The sequence below is a fragment of the Rhinolophus hipposideros genome (assembly GCF_964194185.1).
Source record: "Rhinolophus hipposideros genome assembly, chromosome: 9".
NCBI classification, from domain to species: Eukaryota; Metazoa; Chordata; class Mammalia; order Chiroptera; family Rhinolophidae; genus Rhinolophus; species Rhinolophus hipposideros.
The window spans coordinates 52,073,631-52,093,614 of NC_138055.1; the positions used below are offsets into that span (position 1 = coordinate 52,073,631).

At 37.1% G+C, this 19,984-nt stretch overlaps 1 protein-coding gene across 12 annotated transcripts in view; it reads right to left on the reverse strand.

The window, feature by feature from the left end:
• Positions 1-353: 353 nt before the first annotated feature.
• The window catches only part of TFCP2 (transcription factor CP2), a 42,144-nt gene continuing 22,513 nt past the window's right edge, over positions 354-19,984 (reverse strand). For 7 of the 12 annotated variants that reach the window (XM_081058658.1, XM_081058662.1, XM_081058663.1 and 4 more), the window contains exons 5-16: positions 19,456-19,561; positions 16,611-16,717; positions 15,435-15,587; positions 14,571-14,681; positions 14,159-14,247; positions 12,437-12,485; positions 11,934-12,027; positions 10,628-10,718; positions 8,368-8,492; positions 7,801-7,943; positions 6,252-6,303; positions 3,628-5,848 (exon numbers count right to left, since the gene is read on the reverse strand). In XM_081058658.1, the coding sequence (XP_080914784.1) occupies positions 5,811-5,848; positions 6,252-6,303; positions 7,801-7,943; positions 8,368-8,492; positions 10,628-10,718; positions 11,934-12,027; positions 12,437-12,485; positions 14,159-14,247; positions 14,571-14,681; positions 15,435-15,587; positions 16,611-16,717; positions 19,456-19,561 (1,158 nt within the window). In that variant the 3' untranslated portion in view covers positions 3,628-5,810. Of the gene's footprint in view, positions 464-3,627; positions 5,849-6,251; positions 6,304-7,800; positions 7,944-8,367; positions 8,493-10,627; positions 10,719-11,933; positions 12,028-12,436; positions 12,486-14,158; positions 14,248-14,570; positions 14,682-15,434; positions 15,588-16,610; positions 16,718-19,455; positions 19,562-19,984 lie in introns of those variants that run through there. The other 5 variants (XM_081058657.1, XM_081058655.1, XM_081058664.1 and 2 more) reach the window with 5 other exon arrangements.

Below are 19,984 nucleotides of genomic sequence, written 5' to 3' on the forward strand. Positions count from 1 at the left end.
AGAGAAGGCCCTAGACCACTCTGTAGAATCAGTGAGCTGAGTAACAAAAACCAACCTAAAAGTCATGGGGGTAGGCTAAAAGAGTCTCATATGCCTACACATCTAGGGTTTGAGTAGTCATGGAAATTTATCAGGGTACCATCAGTCTCTGTGCACAAGCTTTGTTGGTTAATGACACCAAACTAGATGACAGCCAAAGAAAGTTAAAACATTCTTTAAGATATCAGAATCCAATTTGGCAATAAACTCTAGATCAGTTGAAATATCATCTGGACCTCTAACAAACGTCACAACTACTTACCATAGTCACTTAATTCACCATATTTCATTGTCTTGATAGAATCACTAGGTAAGTTACCTCAGTGGTACCAGTTGGCTCATAATAACTGCAATTCTGCCTCCAGACTAAGCAGGGCCTATGGAGGTCAAATGACCAGGAATCTCAAGTATAGCAGAATAGAAACTACAAAGAAAAGTAGAAAGAAATGCTAATATTAATATGTAAATAATAACATTGGACATTCAATTCTAAATGTTGCTGCTTTGTTCCAGACCATGCTGCTACATATTTATGGACCAACTCAAATGCAATCACTGATGGGTGCTGTTTTAGGGACAAAAAAGTCAAAGCAAAATAGAAAGAAAAGACATACGATCAAGAACAGTAGCTGCAGATAAAAACCAAAGGTCAGATTTCCTGTCCTGGGCAGTGTTTATACATCTGTCTTACAGTTATGTTTACATGTAAAGGCGATCTTTACATGTAGTCAATAGTATTCGAAAATCTACTGAGCAACTGAGTAAGTGTATTAAGTACAAAATAAATGTTTCATACTCATTATCCTTTTCAATCTCCCAACAACCCTATGAATTAAGTATTATCTCCTTTTTAAGATGAGAAAGTTGAAGTTTAAGAGAATATTTTGTTCAAGGTCACATCCAGGAAAAACAAGACCTGGGATTTGAACAGTGGCTTATCTGAGACCAAAGTATATACCTTATGGACTACTCCTTACCACCAAAAGATAAACAGGAATACATTCTCCAGAGGGTGGGGTGGGGATTGAAAATGAATAGGTCAGAGGATACTTTGTGCTGAGCTTCACAGATAGACTTAAGATAAAAATGTAAGGCTTTGTTTTAGTTTTTAGGATAGGAAACTTGTAGATTTAACCCCGAAGTTGTATGTTACTTTATAATATACACTTAATTATAATCCAGATCTAGAGACAGGCACCTCTTTGTGACTAATTCCATCCCTATTAACCAAAAGAGATCAGTATGTGCAAATCTGAGGAAAAAGCAATTTAAAAACACAATGAAAAAGCTGTGTTTTATCAAAGATTTCAAAAAGGACATACAGATTGATCTACACATACGTATAACACACACTGAGAGGCTCAGTCCTGACACACACTCTGCCTATTAAAAAGGGAAAGAAACAACCAGGTTTGAGGGGGTGGACGGCAGGGGTGAGTTTAGAGAGGGCAAGCTTAATAAGCCTAAAGGAGGTGAATGAAAGTCTAACGCAAAGTTATAAAGATATTTAGAGAAAGATACTATCTATATAAGTTACAAAGATGTCTAGAGAAAGATACTATCTAACTCCTTAAATGAAAAATCAGACATCAGAATTCAGAAAGAAAACAGGATTTTTCAGTGACTGAGGAATGTGTATCTCATTTTATGCAAATATGAAAACAGATTCACATAATAAACTAGTTCCTAAAAGATTCCATATAGTACAAAATAGTACAATAATGTACTAGTATTTTTAAATAGCAATTGACATTAATCCAATTGAAAACTTAATTCATATGTAACTTTTAAATCTCTGAATTTGAGACTACAAATGTTAGACTTAGTTGCAATTTCCAAGATAACTTGTTCAAAAGGCCTATGCTCATAAGGAACAACAGAGAGGAGATCTGGAAATGAAAAGACACAAGAACAAGGAGGAAGTGGAAATAGATGGAAGTTGAAAGTCAAAGGTAAAATACAAGATCATTAAAAAGTAATACTAAAAAAGGGGGAGGGAATGAAATATTAATTATACAAAAAAGACAGGTGCTGATAGTATTAATCTCACACCACACGGGGCATCTTTTCCAGCTCATTGCATTTTGCAGTGGTAAATAAATTCTTCCTCAGTTAAGTCTTGGAGCTCACATAAGGAAACAAAAACTTAATCACAAATTAAAAATAAGTGTTCCAGAAGAAAAGCGTTAGCCCACAACTAAGAAAATAGAGCATTTTTAGGAGCAGCAGCAGAATGATGCAGGATTACACTATGAGTTAATATATAAATTATGCAGCTAGGTGGGGCATTTGTGCCGTTCCTGTTGAGATTGGAGTTCTTCTAATAAACCAGTAGAGGCAATAACAGATCAAATTCCTAGAGGAACCATCCATGGCCAAGGAAGCCAACTAACAGTTCAGAAAAATGATTCAATGGCTCAACTTTCGCTTTCTAGTCATAAGGTACCTGGCATTGTTAGGTACTGGCCAGTTTTGAAAAAGCTACAGTGAAGAGGGAAGAGGCTTAGTCCTGACTTCAAATATTTGCACCCCAAACTTGTGTTACTTTCAAAACTGAATGCAGAAGTTTCATTCAATCCTTCATGGTCGTTTGCAAGACAGCCCGAATTTCTGCAGCATCCCTATGCAAAAGGTTTTCTCAGAATACTTGGGGATACAAACGATTTTCTTCAGAATACTCCTTCATAAGGCATGAATTAGAAATGGCTATAGTTCCATATGCCAACCCTCCCGTGCTCCTCCAAATCAGTGAGGAGCTCATGATATACCCTCACAATAAACTCAGGGCCTGACAGTGCCTGACTTCCAGGAATTAGAACATCTGCCCCCTCACGTGGACCTCACTTTCTCGGGTCTTTCAGTCTCTAGCGGCCTTGTATTCGTTGTACTGTAATCTCTTTCCAGACAAGATCACCATTCCCATTTCCCCTTCCTTTAAACGGCTTCTTAAAGAAATCATTTATGTGGGCAAACATTCTATTGGACCACAATATTGGACAATCTTATTACTTAATAGCCATATTTCATGTAGTAACTAGTACTCAATCCTCAGAGTCCTGCAATGAACTCCTTTTTATTTCCCAATCGCTCCCTTTTAACTATCCAGTCTTTATACAGCAGATTGTTCTAGATGGACCCTATTATACTTCAAGGGAACAGTACAAATAATGTTAAGTCAAACAGGCTGCTACTCTACTTCTCAGGAGGGCCTAAAATCTAACCATTCTCCTTCTCATATACCCTCACTCTAATGGAAACAGTAAACCATCTACTTTATTTTAAATATCAAATGTCACATTGCTAAAAAGGTAAAATCTAGCAGATTTTACTTCTAGGAATATATCTTAGAGATACGTGCAAAAAATTATGAAGACACAGGTTCAAATGAAGACCTAAATGGCATCACAGGGAATGACCATTTTTAAAAAATGATGTAGAACTATAAATTCTAATATAGTTGATATGTTAAACACAAAAAGAAAATTGTAGATCATTAGTGTTACATGAGCCCGCTGAGTATGTGTGTGTGTATGTATCAGGAAGTGAACACGCGAGAGACAGACAGATATTGGGGGAGAAAACGTTTTTGCAATGATTACCTCTGTAGAGTTGGTCTAGGAGGTAAGTAGATATAGTAATACCCTTCTTTATTGTTTAAATTTGTCACTTCGTATATTACTTTCATAATGAAAACCCTAGTTTTAAACTTTCGTGTAATTGAAAGGATCAGTAGTGAACAAATCCAATTTTTAAAGCAAGCTGAATAATCACAATGTTCTATCACTATACCCGTTCTTACCAATTATATAGCAGTGGCACGATAAGTATTTTTTAGAGCTAAAAAAGCCTGAGATTTTCTGATTAAAGATCTGTGATTACAAACTTGTACAAATTTATTTCTATAAATTTGAAGACTACTCTAAAGAAAAAATCCCTAACTCCACATCAAAATTACTAAGTGTAAATATATTAATAGAATTCTATTTATCATTTGCAATAAACAAGAATCACAGATTCAGATTTAGAAGGGACCTTAAAAGTCATGTAGTCCAACCCTCCCTGCCTAATATTCAGACAGAAAAGGGATAAAAACAAAATTAATAGGAGCCTGCTGAGGAGACAGCTGGACTTCCCTGAAGATGAGAACCAGTCCTAGGAATATAACAAGAAATGTTCCCCGAAAACGGGGACACCTGGTAATCATTGACTAAAAACATATTTTGGCCTAATATGTCAAGTTGCCCAGGTTAGTTTTAAACAAGTTATTTGACTTAATTTTCAGTTTCAAAGTTTTCAATTTGTTTCCAACCAAAAGAAATCAGACCATGTTGCAGGTTGATTTTAATGAACAAAAATCTCTGTATAAAAACATTTAAATTTTATCAAATGCTTTAAAAACACACACACAGAGATCCAAATCCAATACATAATCTTTGAACATATCTTTTTTCACCTCAATATAATGTGTAAAGGGATTTCTGGGTAAAACTTTACATGTGAAAAAAGAAGACCCATAGTCTTAGACATGTACGTACATACACGTACACACACACACACACACACACACACACTCATTCTTTAAGGAAGAACAAAAATATATAGTAAGAATGTGAACGGAATTGGAATGAATTTCTTGTAAAGCTTAAATAAAAGAACACTCCATGAGTAAAAGAACTTTCTATACCATGAGCAGATGCAGAGAGGGGAAGGAGAAAGCAGGGGTTAGCCTATCTCATTAATAAATAGTTTGAGAAGGTCATTCGAGAACAGTGAACATTGGAAATTACAGAAAATCCCTCGTTTTCACCTCCTCAAATTCTGTGATCTGATAACTGATGATGCTTACAAAGCATCTGTTTTGTGAGCCTTGATTTGTTCATCATTATTTAGGTGTGGTTTGTCCTTTTCAGTGGTTGATTCCTCAGTTCTCATTCAATGTTATGTCCTACTCACCAGAGCAGTCAAAGTAAGAGAAGATGGCAAGAACAGGGCACTTAAGGGTGGCAGTAATGGATGGCGATTAATAAGAGCCAGCCTGCCTGGGTTGGATTTCAACATCACTACCTGCTAGCTGCTTGTTACTTAGCAAGCTACTTGACTACAGGTCTCCATTTCCTCTTCAATTAGGGATCATTATCACCTACTTCATACAAGATTATAGAGAAGATTTAAACAAAATAATCCATTTAAAGAATTTATCGCACTGCCTGGAACAAATAAATGCTCCATAAATGTTAGCTAAAATTACTATCAGTTAGAGAATTACAGGGGAACCAAAAGAAAAATTATATTCTATCTCTGTATTTCTCCTCTTTGATGAGGTTTTCAGAGGCCAATTGTAGTGAAAAGCCAGTATGTTTGATGCAAAAGAGATTGAGGATCTCGTTTTATGAATATAGATGTTCACTTTTATGTTAGAAAAAAATTACACGGCTCCATATCATAAAATTTAACATCTTTCCATTAAACATCACACAATTCTCATCATCATTATGCCCTACATACACCCCAAATGATGTGGAGTTTCTATTGATATTCAACAACAACAGGGTCCAGAAATTTTAACTAAGAGATAGCTGCAGAAATGCATGTTGGGCAGTAATCTGTGGGTGCCCCAAGAGCTTGGGCCAAAACAGATGGCTGGGATCCTGCCTCCATGGCCTGGTCTCCCCTGGGTAGGGTTCCTGCAGACCTTCAAATCTCCATTTGTGACCCCTTCAAGTGGGGAGTTTCCAAGAAGTGATGGAAGCAGCAGCCACTGACAGTTATACCTACTTCAGTATAATATGATAGCTATCACTGGTTTCTGCTGTAAAAAAAAAAAAAGAGAGAGAGAGCGAGAATAATCTTTAGTCACCTCTGAAACACAGTAACGGGAAAAAATATGTTAAAGTTCTTTCTAGAAAGAAAAAAAAAAAACAAAGCAGAGCAAACGGCAGTGTACTTATTATCACAGAATACTCATAATAAATATGCATTATAAAAACATGACTCAATTTCCTAATTTGTCCACGGAAGGTGGAATAGAATGGCAGTCATCAGTTAGACTTTGTCTATTCTGATAATGGCAAGAAGCCAATTCATACAAAGGAACCTCTAATAACGTCACTTTCTCCCCTTCAAATATAGTGGTTGAAACTCTCTCCTCAAAGAAGTATACGAAAAGCTCTTAAACTCTTCAGAGAAAGGTACTTGTCTTACTATTTTATTACCTTTCATTGTGTCCAGAATAAAACAGGCTTCTTCCTGAAAGTTCTGTATCATCTGGAAAAAAGCAAGAAAATTTGCTGATCATTAAAAACTTTGGTTTGTTGTATTTCTTTTCCCTATGTGGCTTTTTATTACATTAGATTTACGTGAAAAGGAATCCTTTGTTTGTTTTTTCCCGTTTCCTTTTTATTTAAAGGCTAAGTATGTAAAACTGTGATCTTAAAATTGGAGTATGCATTTTCCTGTGTTAACCCCAAGACTTTCCAAGAGGTACATAGACAACAACAGGCCCATATGGGAGAAGTGACTTCTAGTCCTCCAACTTCCGTGTCTACTCTTTCCTGAAATTGCATGAGAACCAGTTTCAGATTCCTTTCCCACTTCCTTTTCTCAAACTCCCTTTTCCCATTTTATAAAATAAAGGCGTGAGTCTCACCCTCCTGGAATCCTACCAAGATACATTGCCCTGGGGCATAAAAGCTTCTAGGATGCTCAAGTGTTAACTGCAAATGTAAATTCCAATGACTGGGTAACAAACTCTTTGTGGAGGTCACATGTTTTCTAAGTCTTTCACCAGAATTGAAGAGTGTCCTAATCACAAACTGTCAAATGATTGATGATTCAAAATAATTTTTGACAACATCAACATGTAAGTTTTGGCTCATAACTCAGAAGTTCAAAAAAAATAATAATCCAGCAATGGTGTTACAGCAAAACTGCACCCATTCCTGTCTATCAATGAATGAATGTGAATCAGGTTCCACAGCACTTATTATCTAGGAAAAAAAAAACAGGATGGAACTGATACTGATTTCATTCTAGCAATCAACAGGCAATATTGATGAATTAATTGTGTGTGGGGGAGGAGATAGGGAATGAAACAATCCCATCCATCTCATTAAAGACGTACTTCTAATAAATGTTTTTCTTAATGTTTACTAATTACTTATCAAAACATATAATACATTTATGCTGTTTTAATCAACTGTATAATTACGGTGATAATTCTATTCCGAAGAAATAACTTTTCAATTTTTACTGAAACAAATTTTTTTGTTGAAACCAATTTTTGTTTCAGAGAAATATGGTAAGATAAGCAATAAAAGATGTTCAAGCAGAAAAATAAAGGTTATGGTAAGATAAAATTCAACAGGGGAAGTGAATGGAAATATAAATTCAAAGAAACAAAGAAATGATATTCATGTATTTTTTTAAAACGTGGTGGTATAAAATCACTCTTGTATTTAGGTTACATGGAATACAGTTAGAATAGTGATACAACCATTTCATTTTTACGTGACATATAATATGCCCAGAAATGACATGTTTTGCAACTATTTAAATTCCAAACAAAAAAGTTTAAGTCAACCTAAAACTGTGCCAGGAGGTACACGTTTTTAAAAAATTCTTTTAGGAGGTAAGCAAGCAAAGCTGTTTGAAAACCTCTGGTCTAGAAAGCAGAGCACTGTGCTTTGCGGACCTGCTCTTGCCCCTGTCCCATGCCCGACAAATTAACTGGCATCCGGTGGTTCTGCTGTCCTGAGAATCTACCTCATCGCTAATGAGCACATGGATGCCCGTTGGCCCCTGCTTGTAGATCTGGCTGATCTGGCAAGGGGAAATGCTGAAAAGCTGAGCAATTTTCTCTGTCAGTTCAACAGCTGTCAGTTCTTCTAGGTAGATGGCATGGTACACTGCAAAAGGGAGAGAGCAACAGCAGTCAGTACAAAGTTCACCTGCACTTAAAGGTAACCTCTAGGAATGCCCACTTTTCTGAAGGACCCAAGAGTCAAATCCCGAGTTCAAATCCTGACTCCAACACTTGCCAGTGTGTGACCTGGGGCAAGTGACTTCACATCCCCCCTAAGCCTCATGTTCCTCATCGAAATGTTGGAGATAACAATAAAATCTACTGCAAAGGAGATAATAGATGTAAAAACGAAAACATGTGAAAGTACTGAGAATAGTGCCTGGCATGTATTAGGAACGCAATAAACATTAGGTATTACTATTCCAGCAAATGCTAACAAATGCCGTTCGATAGTTCCCACCACACTGCTCATAAGTCATTTCTTCACCTTTCTTCGTATCTGTGTGGGTCTGTCCAGCATGACCTACCAAAGAAAGTACCATTGGAGTCTCCATCCTCATGCTTCTGCTGCTGCTGCTGCTGCTGTTGCTGCTGCTCCCGCAACTGCAAGGATTCCTGACAAACATAAATGGTTAGCCTTGGGCGCACCATCCTAAGGAGAAAAAAACAGCTGTTAGTCATACGTTTTTCATGGTAAGCATACTTTAAGGGAGAACTTGTGTATTTACATTAATACTATAGAGCAGGGGTTGAAAACTGGCAGCCCATGGGCCAATGCAGCTCATTTGCTTTTTTTCTTTTTTTTTTTTTGATCGAACTGGCAACCTTGTGATTGAGAGCCCACTGGCCCATGTGGGAATTGAACCGACAGCCTTTGGAGTTAGGAGCATGGAGCTCCAACCACCTGAGCCACCAGGCCAGCCCCATTTGCTGTGTTTTATTAGCTCCACATTGGGGCGGGCGAGCGTGTGTGTGCGTGTGTGTGCATGTGTGTGAGTGACACAAGGCATCATATAAACCTCTGAATTTTGGGCTTTTCTTGAAAAATCAGATCTGGCAATCCAAAGCCTCATTTGTTTTCCACAAGAAAACAAATCAGCTGCTCACCTTCCATGGTGCACACGTTCTTCAGTTCACCCCAGACTTGACTGTCATTCATTTACATGTGGCCTCTGTAGTCATTAATGTTTGTAACCTTTGATGTAAAGTTTACAAATACAGATGTTCCTTAATTTCAGTGGGGTTACACCCCGATAAAGTTGAACACATCATAAATTAAAAATGCATTTCCTACACCTATCCCACCAAACATCACAGCTTAGCCTCGCCTACCTTGAACATGCGCAGAACACTGACATCAGCCCACAGGTGGGCAAAATCAGCTCAGGAGAGAGTACCGTACTGCTTATCGCTAGAGCCCCAGGAAAATACCAACATTTAAAATTCAAAGTACGGTTTCTACCATATGCGTATCACTTTCACATGCTCCTAAAGTCGAAAAATCTTAAGTCATCAAAAGTCAGAAACCATCTATATTCAAAATGTGTGAACCACTGTTTTATGGGTCAGGTTCAAGATATCTTTTAGGGGGTCCACACAGTGTGAGGGATAGAAATGATAAACTAAGTCTAAGTAGTTCTTTGGCTTGTGCACCTGAAACTAATTAAAAAAGAAAACGAAATAAAAAATATGGAAAAAAAAGATATACCTTTTATTTAAAAGCGCCAATATAGTAACCTGGAGAATCTTATTTCCCTCATTATCTTCTCCTAAATAGCCGAAGCCTTCTTTCTGTTCTTATTTCTTAGATAACCATGTTCAATTACCCCTTGATCTGATCAGCTTATTCCTTCCCATTTCTAAATGCTCTTGAGATAACATTTAAAAAGAAAAGATTCAGTCTTTTCCCTCAAGTCATCGACACCTGAATTTCACCTTTTTCCTTAAAATTTTCCAAGATTACAGCTAACCTGAGTTAATATCCCTTGTGATGTACACAAACAAAAATACTTCACAATCTATTTCATTCTGTAGTCACTGACTTGGTTCTAAGGCATTGACCTGTTTCTTTTTTCCATCAATATTACTAGTACCTATTGGAAATTGGAAATCACAAATTGGGACTACAAATTACTCTGTATTATAGGTAACATTTGTAAGCAGCCACTTACACAATTCCTACCCAGACTTAAGAATGATCTCTTTTCTAGCTAAAGGTGACGTCAGGGCCTTTACACCTGTTGTCCCTTCCCTCATAAGACCCCAGAGCTTCCATCCTTCTAATAGCTCAGTTTAAATATCCCCTCCTCAGAGAGAACTTTCCAGACCAAATTCTGGGTACTCTACAGGCCACAACATTGTCTTTGTTTGTTTTCCTTCAAAGCATTTATCTCTAGCCGAAATACTTACTATTTATATCTTTATCTCTCCCCACAAGAAAGTAAACTCCATGATAATGGGTTCCCTGTTTTGCTCACTAAATGTATCCCCACAGCCTAATGGCTACTAATAGGGACAATGAATATTTTTGAATGAAAAATCTACCTGGAAAAAAGAAAAAGAAAAAGAAAAAAACTACCTGAAAATGAAAAATGGGGTATCATGAGGAATTCCTTCAATCAGTGTGGGAAAGGATACTTTTCATCTTTGTTTATTTGAAACATAGCTGGCATGCAAAAAGAATGTTTTGACGAGATGTATTTAGCTATGCAGAGCACTGTAAAGAGTCCCTGAATCCAAATCCACTTGAAATCCAACCTCACTGATATTTTAACACTAATTACATACCGTCCTTTTAATGCATTAAAAAGTCTGATTCCATCTGCAGGGCCACAGATTTGGATCACATCATCTCTAGTTAGTTTTAATAAATCTGCCCCTGAAATAAATATAAGAAAATGGTGATAGAGGAAAAGATTCTTTGTTAATGACTATTACAATGGGCTCTGTTGCAAGGACACCTCGTTACTAACTAGTATGTTACAATCCATAACCTTTTGTGTGGTATATAAGGCCCTCCACAACCTGGCCCCTGCTTCCTCTCCTACCTCAATTCCCACCCAATTATCTTCTCTACTTAACCCTATGCTTTCATTATACTGATGATGTCTAAGGAGCAAGTTGTACTTCCGGCCTGAAACACCCTTCCACTGTCTGCCCAACAGACTCCTCCTCATCCCTCTTGCATCATGCCTTCCCTAACCCCAGGCCCTCCCCGAAACGTCTTACTTTCTACCTACTTAATCACAACTACTTGTTCATCTTTTTTCTAGGGCATTTTTTTAAAAACTTTTATTTATTTTAAGTGTGTTTTTCCAGGATCCATCAGCTCCAAGTCAAGTAGTTGTTTCAATCTAGTTGTGGAGGGCGCAGCTCACAGTGGCCCATGTGGGGATCGAATCAGCAACCTTGTTGTTAAGAGCATCTTGCTCTAATCAACTGAGCTAACTGGACGCCCTGTCTAGGGTTTTTTTTTTTTTCTTTCTGTTTTTTTTTTATAAGGATGGTGCAGCTCACAGTGGCCCATGCAGGGATAGAATTGACAACCTTGGTGTTATTAGCACCACGCTCTAAATAAATTAGCTAACCAGGTCACCCTATTGATTTGTTGTGGTTTTTTTTGATACTACATGATAAATAATCAGGAAGTAGGTCTTACCCTTTTGTGCATTCCTACCATACTTGGTACACCAAAGGGGTTAAATAAAAGTGAAATGTGCAAGTACAATACAATATAGTGAAATAAAGGGGAAAATTTCAGACTACCTGCAAATGCTCCTTGATAAAAGACTGTATATGGAATATACATTTTTAAAGTGTTGTAAAGAATATGTTAGAATTAAAGTGAATTTAAGAGGTCTTTCTTTTTAAGTATTTCACAGCACAACTGTAGCTGGTGAGGAAGTCTGAAGGGTTCTATGAAATTCATTTAATTAGAAAAATGCACCAAGATATTCTCTCTCTCTCTCTCTCTCTCTCTCTCTCTCTCTCTCTCTCTCTCTCACACACACAAAACCTCACATGCATACCAGAAGGCCCTAGAATATAAAAGAATATCCCTTGCTGGGGTAAATAAAACACAAGCAAATTTAACCTGAGAAGTTTGTAAAAAGCCTTGTGAATGTAGAAAAACGGTTTCGATGCAACCACTGCTGAGCTTCCTGAGGTGTGGTTGTTGGCAAGAGGTTCTGAAAGAGAGAAAGCATTTTGTTGGAAACTAAACAGATTCAACTTAAAACAGGTAAATGTTAACATCATTAGGTAACACATAGCCAAACACACCCACACTCAGACAGGCCTAGTTTGCTTGGAAGCTGTTCAGACATCAGTCTTCTTTCTCTAACCATGCAAGGTGCCCATGGAATGCCATCCTTAGCTTCCCCACCAGACTGGGAGTTCCTTAAATACAAGGGTCCTGCTTTACTTGTTTCATATCTCCGGTCCCTAGCATAGTAACTGGTCACAGTCAAAATTCAATAAATGTTTGTTTAATGATTAAATGAATACTCCTTAAAAGTTGGGTATTTTTACTGAATTGCACAGTCATCAAAGTATTATTAGACATTGTAAATAACTGACATTTAACTTTAGACTTACATCTGTTACTGGAGGGGGCGGCTCTGGCTGGTGGTTTGGTGAACCATTTCTGAAGAAACATTTATAATGAAAGGATGAGTCCATGACACACACTAGGGTTCATCATCTCATTCTTCATCCTCATAAAAAGCCCTAAGCTAGAAATTTAACGGAATCTCTTCTTTCTCATAAAACATTCTTACTCTTGGACCCAATATTTCTACTGTCTGTTAATTTAATGTAAAGGCTTTTTTTGTGTGTGGGGGGGGTGAGGGAGAGAAACCGTCATTTACAATATTTTTTATTATTGGAGAAATTGAGAAAAAAAAAAATCAAGATTCCAATAAGTTGGGACTGATCAAATAAATTGTGGCATAAAGACTATATAACACATTTATTAGAATGTAAACAAAATATCAGAATATAAAAGTAATACATTATTATTGCATTAAATATATAAATGTACAAACATATACAGGAAAAAAATCAGAAGAAAATTTATGTAATGCAATGTGATCACACACTTTTTATAATATAAACACAATTAATTATTTTTAAAGCAACTTCAGAAATCAGTGCTATCTAATTTGTAACCCAAGGGTTATCTCTACATCCTCGGTCTTTCTCTGTACTTCCTTTTGCTTTATAGATTCTCCCTCTTCCCTGATGCTCATTTCTTTTATGGGAGAAAATCTGAGCCTAATAATGAAGTACATGACAAAGACAAGAAGGGGAGGGGGCATAAACTCTTAAATCCTATATAATATTTAAAGTTGCCTAAGTAGTCTAAATAATCCATTTGGGTGGTAAGAGAGTTTTCGTTCAAAAAAGATCTTTTTCCTCTTTTCTTTTGGCCTTAGCTGCAAAATTCAAATTCAGTACTCAAATTGAGTGATTAACTTATCTCAGGGCCCTAGTTATCTATTCTTTCTACAATTTCTACCTATTTTTATTGTTAATTGTTACATTTTGAATATTTAAGCTACCTTAATTAAATACTTTCAGAAGGAGGTTGAATATAAAGCCTACCTTAATTCAAAAATAAGCATTACAACCAAACAGCATACTCACACATTTCATAGCCTATTTGAAATTTCAATATGGCCTATGTAGACTATGTGCTAAATGCTAGGATTAGAAGACTCTTTTTAAAAAAAAAAAAAAAAAAAAGAAGACTCTTTTTTAACTGGAATAGGTAGCTGTACCAAGTTTCAATTATCTCTGATGGTAAAAGACAATAAGGCAGGATTAAATGTAGCCCAAAGATAGTATCAAAACTTTATTTTAGCTATCATTTTCAACATTATTCTCCCAATTAGCAAAGATTCATGACAACTAGGTTTTAGGATCCTTCTTAATAACTAGCAAAACAGGTATAAGTGTTTGTACAACTGTGTTTCAATTCCCAATGACCATGCTCTGGTCAAAGCATGATCAGGAAGTGAAACAACCACAAGCAAGCAGTAATAGGGAGAAGTGAAAGGCCCAGAAAATCAGTCCCCAAATCACTAAAAACTGACCATAAATGTGATTTTCTAACGGGAGGAAAAAAGAAGAGAAAGGACTATATAAAACTCTTTCAGTCTGTTTTGAAGGTGTTCCAAACCTCAGTTACTACATAAATCCATCAAAGACTCAGCAAACAGAAGTACGTATTGATTTGGAAAGATCTTGTTTATAGAAGGACAATGAAAAAATGCACATTTAGGACAAACACAAGCCCATTTCATTTCGCAGACTTACCCTTCCCCAAGAGAAAAACTGCTGTGGGAACTGTTGAAGCCAGGTGATGGAGAATTATTGACATAAGTGATTTCGGGCCATGGAGAACACTAAAAAGAAAGGACAACTTATGTTCCTAAAAAATACGTTTGACCTTAGAGTTCCACCAAAACACTGTAACTTGAATAGCACATCTTGTTTAATAAAAGTAAATCTTAATTCCTCAGAAGTCCCCATAACTAAGAGGACAAGAACGTTCTGACCAGGAGGGAAGTGATTTATTTATAATTGAGATATAGACATACAACGTTGTATTAGTTTTAGGTAAATTACAAGATAATGATTTGATGTATGTATATACTACAAAATGATTGGATCTTTCTTAAGAGTAAAAAGTACTGATTGAAATTGTCACCAAAAGAAATCCCTTTACCTCTGTGAGTATAGTTGTCTCATAGGACGGTTGATACTTCTCCTTTTCATGAGGTGTTCGTTTTTCCATTTTCTCCCTATCTGTTTTTTGCTTTCTGTCTGCACCTTTGGGCTGAAATGAGAAATACTTTGTAAAGACAAGATGCATCATTGCATCTTAGTCTGAAAATAGTAAATTTGAAGTTTGATGGAGTTGAAAAAGAATAAGAGCTCTCTAGCTACGGACATGGAAAGATCTCTAAAGCACATAGTTAATTGAAAGAAGCAAGCCTCACAAAACAGTTCATACAGTATAATACCATTTATGTTTGAAAGAAAATGTATGTATACCTATGTACATGTGTATATTAAAACACAGAAGAGCCTATGTGGAGGATAGTGGTTACCTCTGGGGAGAGATTGGGGAGTCAGGGTAAGAGTGGCAAAGGGGGACTTCAGTGTCACTCTCGGAATACTTCCGTATTAATGCATCTTGTGCAATGAGAACCTGTTTATCCATGTGATAAAAATAAATAAAGACCAAAATAAGGAAAGAAGATCAAGTACGAATACAACCAAAACCGTCAACTTTTCATAATTTTTGTGAGCTTTTGTAAGAGCTTGTAACTTCAATAGGCTTTAAGAATAGTCAAAGAAAATCCATGTTTTTGCTTCCAGCTCTCTTTTCCAAGTTCCGCTTCTCCCACACCCATCCCTATTTAAATTTCTTTCCCAGGCATCTCAGTAACTATTTCGATGATTCTAGCTTAGACTGAGTTTTCATCTTTTCGAAAAAAGACAAGTTGGCTTTCTGACTTGGTGACTAACGTTACCACTGAAAGATGAGGAGGAGAGCTCCGAGGACCAGCATCATGCCTGGGAATACCTTGAAGACTTTGATCTGGCAGCTGGCTGAGTGTAAGTGCTCAGTATATTCCCCGTTCTCGTTCTCCTTGAACGTATCGATTTGTACTCGGAATGGCACTCCCTTTTCTCCGCCGTGTTTCCTCATGGTGAACTCTGTGCTAATGCAATGCACCTGAAGAGAATACAACGTCTAGCTTTCAGTACCGCTAGCTAGCCAAACCAGTCAACAACATTTATTGAGCAACTAACAGCAAAACTTTTAAAAAGCATTATGAACACCTACAAAAAAACTCTGGACTCTCTTTTTGATCTTGAAGAATTCATACTCTGATGGAGGAAATGAGGAAAACTTAAATGATTTATAAATGCAGACCAAACCTACTGTAAAACTGCTTCAGAGAATATAGAGTTAACATGAAAGAGAAATGATTTCTGTTAGTAAAAGTTTCCTGGACTTTTAGGTAGATTTAGAAAGCAGAGACACAGTGCATGCTGGGAAAATAGTAACTATGAAAGCTTACAGGCAATAGAGGAAAAAAGGTTTGCTTGGCTACTGAATAAAATCTAAGACTTTCCTGAATCGAATGGTGGAATCAACCCAATACTAGCTTGGGTAAGTTATTAACTTCTCTAAGCCTCAAGGACTACTCCTACTTCACAGGATTATGGTTGAAAGTCTTAAATAAAATCATGTAAGTGTTTATTTAACACAGTGACGATCTCATGGGACGTACACAATAAACTATTAGCTATCATTATGACAAATAAAAATATTCAAGGAATCTACCCAAAGGACACAATCAGATACGTGAATCAAATTTTAAGTATAAAGATGTTCAAATTAACTTTATAGATAATAGTGAAAATTTCAGACAATCGCAGTGCTAAATAACTGTTAGGAAAGTTATGTTACATCCAGAATAAAATATTATGCAGCCATTAGCAAGCATTTCGGGGCGGGGAAACAAATAAATAAATTGGGGAAATTAGAAGAAGGAATTCAGAAACTCTTCATTGCTTTCAGGCAAATGTTGAAGAGTCTGCACTGGATAGTTAGACTGGAACCCCGTAAAGATTTCCAATTCAACACGTTTTATCCTTTAAGAAACAAACAGTTTTCTGTCTGCACAGAAACTAGTAGTAAGAGTAGTAAGAGACGCTCTTTGTAACTAGAATCCCATCCGCAATGCCTTACCTGAATAAACACAGATGTCCTCTTTGCAGGGTCCCACAGGAACTCCACTGTATTTAGTTGGTTTGGATTAGCCCTAGGATCGATTATACCCACAGACATTGGGATATCTGAGAAACAAATGGTAATCATTGAACAATTCTGAGTGCTACTGGGTTTAAATAAGAAAGCACTGATTCTTATACAGGTATTATGGTCCCTAGCTATCAGTATTTTTATGTAAACCTCTTTTTGCCAGTGAAAAGGCTTTGAATCGAGCTAAAACTGACCTAAGTACTTTGATTCTGAGTATCTTTTTTCCACTTTTAAAAGACAATTCAAAAGCAGTTTGCTTTTAATTTGCCAAAATTCTATTTAAAGATAGATTCAGTCTACACACTAGCTCTAGTGTCATGAAAATTGTAATTTATAATCTGCTTCATTTATAATTTTAAGATTGGTGTTAGTACTAGAAGTACACTAGGAGCACTGCTGCAGAAAGATAAAGCAGAGTGTCTGAATAAAGGCAGAAAGCATTGTAGCACCGATAGAAGTGGGCAGAATTTAACATAAAGATTGATTTGGACTTATGAAGTCATCAAATAATTCCGTAACAGTGACACATCTTATACTCAAGAGGTAAGCAAAAATGAATGGGCTGTAGAACTTTGCTTTCCATTCCATATAGCATACATGCAAATATCATTCCCTGATTTCTCCTATTACTATTCAAAGTAGGAGATAGGGCCAGGCTGGTATTGTCATAGCTGTGTTATAACTATACTACTGTTTTAGTATCAATGATTCAAACAAGAAAGCGTCAAGTGGGTCCCACTCCAGTGTTAGTTGTGTAGGATTCATCCTAACCAGTTTATCGAATGGACAGATATCAGGGCATCTGTATGAGAACCAGTGTTTTCTCAGGTAAAACTAGTAGTACTTAGATTTGTTTAACTATGTTTACCGATAGGAGATAATAACCAGTAAGAGACAAAGACACAGATGCTGGGATTAAAAGTACGTTGATGAAGAGACTGTATGTGTGTTTGTAAAGATCCTACCCTTATGTCCCACGATATAAAAATAATATTCTACTCTGTTTAGCAAAGTCGGAAAATCTGAACTGCAAACCAAGAGACATAGATTCTAATCCCAGGTCTCCTCCTTGAGGTAAAACAAATCACTAACCTAGCTCTCAGGGATTATTAATAAAGTAAAAGAATTTGCAGAATTTAGGGGGAAAACCTGGCCCCTTTCACATATTACTCCAAACAAAATATCAGATCCTGAATAGCCACAACAATCTTGAAAAATAATAAAGTTGGAGGTCTCATACTTCCTGATTTCAAAACTTATTACAAAGTTAGTTATCAAAACACTGTGGTATAGCATAAAGATGGATAAATGGAACAGAAAGCCAGAACCTACACACAAATGGTAAAATGATTTTAGACAGGGGTACCAAGATTATTCACCAAGTCTTTTCAACACATGGTGTTGGGATAATTAGATATCCACATGCAAAGAATGAATTTGGACCCTTACTGTACACCATATACAAAAATTAACTAAACACTTAAGACCTAAAACTATAAAAGTCTTAGAAAACATATCAGAAAAAGTCTAATGACATTGGATTTTGCAATGATTTCTTAGATATGAAAACAAAGCACAGGAAATTTAAAAAACAGATATACTGGACTACATCAAAATTTAAAACTTTTGTGCATCGAAGGACACTACACTATCAACACAATAAAAATACAGCCCACACAGAAGGGGAGAAAATATTGCAAATCAAATGTCTGATATGGGGTTAACATCCAGAATATATAAAAAATGCCTACAACTCAACAACAACAACAACAACAACAAAACAACCAGATTCAAAAATGGGCAAAGCACTTGAACACACATTTCTCCAAAGATACACAGTCAATTTGAAGGGATGCCTTATATCACTAATCATTAGAGAAATGGAAATCAAAACCACAGTAATATACCACTTCACACCCATGAGGATGGAGATGAGAGGGGGGTGGCGGGGGTGGGGGAGGGGGAGAGGGAGGGGAGGAGGAGGGGGAGGTGGAGAGGGAGAGGGGGAGGGGGAAAGGGAAGGGGAGGGGGAGGGAGAGGGAGAGGGAGAGGGTTCGATTCCCACATGGGCCAGTGAGCTGCACCCTCCACAACTAGATTGAAGACAACAAGCTGCCGCTGAGCTTCCAGAGGGGCATCAGGATGGCTCAATTGGTTGGAGCCAGGCTCTCAACAACAAGGTTGCCAGTTCGATCCCCACATGGGATGGTGGGCTGTGCCCCCTGCAACTAAGACTGAAAAACGGCAACTGGTCTTGGAGCTGAGCTGCGCCCTCCACAACTAGACTGAAGAACAATGACTTGGAGCTGATGGGCCCTGGAGAAACACACTGTCCCCCAATATTCCCCAATAAAATTTATTTTAAAAAAAGAAAGGAGATTCTGACACTACATGGATGAAACTTGAGGATTATGCTAAGAGAAATAAGCCAATCACAAAAAGGCAAATACTGGATAACTTCACTTATTAAAAATGGTTAAAATGGCAAACTTTATGTTATGTGTATTTTCCTACAACTAAATTAAAAAAATAAAACACAAAATCACCCTGAAGTAATGGATGCAACTGTTATGGAACTGAACTGTCTACACTTCCAAATTTAATTTTGGTGTCATCATACAATAATTTTTTAGGCTTAATCAATAGCGATGTATAAGTTCATGCTAATTGAGCCCCTGAAGCATTCTGAATCACAGTGAACATCAAGCACAGAAAACCAGTTCTCAGACCATAGTTCTAGGCATTTCCTGGGCAACAGATTCTCTTAACTCACCTATGTCAAGAATTCTATCTCCAGGCCGGTTCCACCTCCAGCCCTCCAGCTGCTGGTGTTCAGTGTATTGTAGTCGCCTGTCGTGGAACACTACGCGGAATATACTCTAAATGGAAGCAACAAAATCAAATGAAAATACGGTCCCTTAAAAATCCCACACAGAAAATTTGCAGGAGTCACCCGCAGTTTCTAGACACAACCTAAAATTATTTTTAAGACCTGTTTCACTCTAAAACTCATACCATACCAAACTATTTCACGTTTAAGTTTATAATTGCTCACATATAATCTTTATAGTTAACTGGTACCATATTTAAAACTGGGCTTAACCATCAGTCCTGATGGTAATTAGGTAGAAAGCAGCCCTATGGGAAGCATTTCTGCGTGCCTCTGTTGTTACCATGTGATATTCGGCTTGGCTCTTCAGATGCATGTGAAAAACTCACCAAGTCCCCTGCTTGCTAACCCCGCATACACACTGCGAACACTGAGGGGAGGTAGGGGCTGCTCGCATCCATTTCCCTTCTGT